Source organism: Physcomitrium patens, chromosome 6, assembly GCF_059467195.1.
Source record: "Physcomitrium patens ecotype Gransden chromosome 6, ASM5946719v1, whole genome shotgun sequence".
In the NCBI taxonomy this organism is placed as follows: domain Eukaryota; kingdom Viridiplantae; phylum Streptophyta; class Bryopsida; order Funariales; family Funariaceae; genus Physcomitrium; species Physcomitrium patens.
Genome location: NC_143415.1, coordinates 9,514,499 through 9,520,152, shown reverse-complemented (window position 1 = coordinate 9,520,152; position 5,654 = coordinate 9,514,499). Strand labels below are relative to the sequence as shown.

The window sequence follows — 5,654 nt, the reverse complement described above, 5'->3', positions numbered from 1 at the left end:
GAATCCTTTTCAAGATTTTAAAGATAGATATAAAGCTCTCTTTGGCTTTTCATCCTCAAACTGATTGGCAAACAAAACAAGTAAATCAAGTTTTGAAGGAGTAATAGAGGTGTACCATTAACTATTATTAAGATAATTGGATAATTTTTTTTATCATTGGCAGAGTTTACATATAATAATTTGATACATTCTTCTATTCAACAAACATTTTTTTTTTTTTTTTATCAATTATAGTTATCATCAATGACTTGATACTTTTGACTTTTTAAAAATTGATAATCATGTAGTAGAAGATTTGGCAAATAGTTTGTCAGAGCTACACGCAACAATGAAGGTTCAATTAAAGTGATCTTAAGAAAGACAAAAAGTTAATACAGATGCCTATCACAAGAAACAACTACAATTTAACGTAAGTGACAAGGTATAGTTACTTAGTTGCAATATCAAGACTACTCGTCCTTATGATAAGTTGAACCATTTTAGGCTTAGACCTTTTTCTATTACTAAACAAGTCAATTTTGTTGCTTATCAATTATATCTATTGAAGTCTATGAAAATCCATCCCATATTTTACATATTTCTTTTTGTATTATATAAGACAATGAATATCTTGGAAAGAAGATAAATGCCACCTCTTCCTATAGAAGTAGATAATAATTAAGAGTTCAAGGTGGAAAAAGTCTTAGATTGAAGGCATCGACAAAATAAGTTAGAATATCTTATTTCTTAGCATAGAAATGATATTAGTGAATGCACATGGGAGCAAGAAAAGAATCTTGTAAATACAACAAAGAAAGTTGAAGCTTTTCATCGATAACATCCATCAAAAGTAAGATGAATAATAGAAAAAACTCTGCTATAAAAGAAACAAGATTAAAGAAAGATAATATTCTACCTTCTATTGTTCATTGTAGCTTCTATGTATTTGTGATGCTAAAGGGATAGAGAACCAACAACCAATAGATTCAACTCAAAAGCTTTCATTATTGGACTTATTAAACAAGATATTGCAATTGTTACAATCTTCAAGATGATGAAATCAAGATAAAGATCCTCAAGAATGACATATCTTTCTTTGAATAGATGGCGAGATACAATATATTTGATATCACAACCTTGGAAGAGACTTTCAATATTTGGTGATTTTATTAGATGTAGAAAGAATTCCTGATGGTGTTCCAAATGTATTATTTGAAGGAAGTTACAAAGGCCTCAACAATAACCAAATAACAAGGTAGTCTTTTTGTCATAATATGGGCACTATTGATGGTTGAAAGGACCTATCAACCATCTTCAAAGAGAATAAAGATCAGAGTATGTGGCAAATATAATTTGCCACATTTTGGATTTCTTCAACATATGAAGACCACTCCTTGTAGAACTTGTCTCTAGAATGAGGGATAATTTCACGAATATACATAGATATATTAATAAATACCTATATGATTAGGTAGAAGTAGATAAAAAATAAATAAAAGTAGATTAATTTTATAATATCTTTTAGAAAAGCTTCCTAGAAGCTTCATAGACATTACTTTGACTTAATATATATTTGTAGTTCATTGATAGGTTAGAAACTTGGTCAACAACTTAACCACATGTTGATAGCTTGCAAAATAAGCTAACTATGTGGCACACATATAGAAAACTTGCATTTCAAGTTAAGATATATTTTCAAGGTATTATAAGACATTACTACATAGGTCTTAGTTACGAGTATATATGGATGTAAGAGTGAAGCCTTCTTCACTCTTGTTAATGCCTTTTCAATCTCTAGTCTTATTTCAAGTCTTTCTAGTTTCCTTGTTTATGGCAATAGCCATTCTAGTTTAGTAATATATCATCTTTGATTGATTTTCTAGTTCTTTTTAGTATCACAAGAGTGTATTGAAGATTACTTTTTTTGAGATTCATGTCCTTGACAATAAATAAATACTATTAATATTTACAATCTATCATAGAAATAATTATAAAAATTCTTAAACTTATCTAATAACTCTACTATGAATATAATTTTCATTTTAGCAAAACATGTCCAATCAACTTATTTGAATAAATAAGAAAACCAATATTCTATTAAAAACTACATCTAAACATATCGATTTAATTATTATATACACACATTTGCATATATAACCACATCAAACTTTTTTTTCATGCACATAAAATTATCTCCAATGAACATAAAACTAAAAATCTATGGATTACAAGTAAAATGATTGAAAACATAATTTAAAAGAAGCATATAGATTCACTCTATTTAGAGAAATGGTATGGGAAAGCCATAATAAATATTCTTACATTGGTAATCCAAGAGCAGATTTTCATGTTGTGCATCTTCATGTCGAATTGTTGTGTGAGAAATGGGAAAGGGATCATGATGAAGAAACATGAGAGAGATAGTAAGAAACCGAAGGAGCACCGCACCAGGCAGCAGCAGAATGTGCAGACTGGAAGCAGGAGCTGTCTGCACAGACCTCATGGCCACGCCCAGGCACACATGGACATGCAGGCACCCAGTCTAGAGTCAAAGCCAAGCATAAGAAGAAGAAAAAGCAGAAGAAGAATAATGAGAAGAGGAATAAGAAAGGGGGGGGGGACTGTGCAGACACTGTTGCAGGTGGGGATGGCGGGTGGGATGACATGGGATGCAGAGTGGAGCATTGAAGGAGAGCTGGGTTGTACCACGGCTCTGACAGGTGCGGATGAAGGAAGCCACGCTGGGGTGCAGCAGCCCAGCGGGATGGGGTAGCACTGCACTGCACATCACAGCAGGGGCAAAGCATAGCATAGCAAAGCAAAGCACAATTGAAATCCAGGTTGGAGGCGGGGGCTTTTGAGGAAGATCTAGAGCAGAGTCGAAACGGCAAAAGCACAGGTTAGCATCAATTGCGGTGACGACACAGAGAATCTGGTCGGGGAATTTGGGGGTGGTGGGGGGTGGTGGTGGCGCTGCTGCACCCCCACCAGCCGCGAGGGGAGTTATGGTTGCTGTCAGGCGCCTTGTCCTTGGGAAAAGGGCACCGTGAATCACTATCTACTGCTGAGCTATGAGACGCAGGGCAGCTTGTTGCACGAGACCTGCCGCTCTAGTTGCTCGCTCGACGTGGAGAGACCTTTCATGTATCATTCTCCCCTGGGGCAAGTTAGTATTGGGCGATGGTGTTGCCTTTTCATCACCACCTTTGCTACAGTCAGCTCCGAATTCCTCATTGAGATAGTCTCTTGGTGATCGATGCTTGGCTCATGAGTGTTACAGCTCCCTGGCAATATTCTATACTCTGCGTTGTTGCAGCTCTTGTACTGAGTTGCTTAAAGGGGTGCTCATGGGCAGAGACGTTGTGGTTTTAGAAGGGCATAGCAATCATGGTTGATTCAATTTTATGGTAGATTTGAGTTTACGGACTCGTGCTTCGTGAGACTGCTCAGAGCCGGTTGCAGATTCTGTGCGTGTTTCGAGACCGAGCTGGAGAGATACTCTTGATGTACCACAAGTTCCAATTTCGAATACATCCCTTTCAGCGTATAAAGTTGGAAAATGAGAGTCTTACCGTGGGAAAGGATGGGGTCACTCACAGCTATCCTGTCTCGAGGACAATTTAAAGGCAGCATGACCATGGAATCGAAAAGAATTACCTTGGATTTGCTGCGAGTTTTAGTCTAGTTTAGGGACGTCCTGGCGACCGGTCTTGAGAAGTGCTTAACATAAGGCATTGACTGAGGGATGATTTAAGAGAGAGAGAGAGAGAGAGAGAGAGAGAGTCAGACAATGATAATCGAGATGTTGAATAGGGGAATTATCGTCTGTTGGGCTCTACTACTACTCACCGCACTACCTAAAGGAATTGTTGGACGACATATACCAGGTAACTCATTTGACCAGTATGCAGATCGAACTCATCGAATCGTTTGTGTTTATTAAGGTCTACTATTCTTGTTTTGATTGTAGAACAAATCATGTTGAAATCGCTACAATGTCGGGTTTTCTTCGCGCTAATATCGACCACTTTGCCATTAGCTCTTTCAACTGGACCACCCGCAAGAGTCTCGATGCAGACTCCCGGAGTCGAAGCTGCTGCTGCTACTGCTGCTGGGCACTTACATATGGGAGGAACACTGGGACATGGCACCCAGTCCCAGGTGAGCTTTGGTTCCTTCCAACTCTCGAGGTCTAGAACCTCGGCTACTTCCTCTGAATACTGTAGAATGCCACTGCACATTTGAATCTTTAGATTAAACTAGATGTTCCTATTTTTTGAATGAAGAAGCACATGTATCTGCATTGAAGTAGAAACCTTTGAGTCCAAAATTTTAGGGGTAAATGTATTCGAAACGTGCGTGATGCAGGAGGGAAGCTCACCACCTCACAGAAAGATTCTTCTAGGCGTTCGGAAGGAAGTCGATAGGGACGATTCTATATATGGTCACAGATTGTTGGTAGGCTCGTCTCCGCCCACTTGCCTAGGCAAATGCGGCGCCTGCATTCCCTGCAACCCAATCCACGTTTCGATCGGTAGCCCTCACGGTGCATTGACGCAACAGGAATACTATCCCGAGGTTTGGAGATGCAAGTGCGGAAACCGGCTGTTCATGCCATAGAACATCAAACTTCAGACCGAGTTCCCTTGTCTCGCCAGTCATGCGATGATTGCAGCAGGGATTCACACGCGGATTTACTTATCCACGCCCCAAGTTAACTCTGCTTGCAACTTGTTGATCTCGACCTGGAGATGCCGTCCACCACTTTCTGCTGAAATTCAGTGTCGCTTTTCAACATCACCGTGCAACGTGCAAGATACCAACAACTAATGCACAGAATTGATATAGCCGATCGCAAACGCAGAGGCATATGATCTGATGAAAAGGTGGGGAGATTTAAGTTAGTATAGGGCATCAGTGATCATCTACTCCGCTGTTCCACACACAGGGAGATGGTGGAGGTTCTGTGTATTAAATTAATTATTGCAGGAGCGAAGGTTCACATTGAGATAGTAGCAACTTGTGAAAAGGCCGTAGAGTATTATTGTTCGATCTAATAATGAAAGACGCATGAGGGAGCCTCTAGGAGTGCCAGCGAGGTCATGATGTTAGAGCTTTCAACCGCGACGTAGTTCCTTGAGTAGCTCAGATTGTCACAGCTCCAGGCTCATGTAGCGGCACATTCCAAATTAGGCTGTTAGTAGTGCATGGTTCAGGTAGTTAGCTAGGCAAAGCATTTCTCATGTTATAGCTGACGATGGCCTGACGGAATGTACTTCAATATAATTTCAAGTTTGGTTAATGCCAGACAACACTTGATCAGTAACACACGATCGTAGAAGTTTCGTTGTCTTTGTCAATTGTCCAATTCAGATTTTTGAGGTCATACATGATGTCCGGTGCCTACTGTTCGAAGCCCGAAGGTCTCCATGATAGCTGTGGATGCAGCCGGGAGCACATCTCGAGATGAGCAGATACTGGAAGAATCGTCGAGGGTAAGGCCGCTGAAGACTTGTCAGCTTCAAGTGCGCTGGTTGTCGTGATTTGCATTGTTCCCCAACAACTTGTTGGCTGGTTTGCACATGCTTGCACCACTTACTCAAGCATTCAGCGTATAAAAATGTCGGCATAGTTGGTGATAATGGCCCGCAGAAGATTTGCCAGAGGATTACATA

General features: G+C 39.7%; 1 protein-coding gene across 1 annotated transcript; it reads left to right on the top strand.

The window, feature by feature from the left end:
• The first annotated feature begins 3,074 nt into the window (after positions 1-3,074).
• On the top strand, positions 3,075-5,305 carry LOC112283395 (EPIDERMAL PATTERNING FACTOR-like protein 6). Its single transcript, XM_024522014.3, has 3 exons — positions 3,075-3,866; positions 4,019-4,140; positions 4,348-5,305. Exons 1-3 carry the CDS (start codon positions 3,770-3,772, stop codon positions 4,597-4,599), a joined length of 471 nt encoding a protein of 156 aa, XP_024377782.1. The 5' UTR covers positions 3,075-3,769; the 3' UTR covers positions 4,600-5,305.
• The last annotated feature ends 349 nt before the right edge of the window (positions 5,306-5,654 follow it).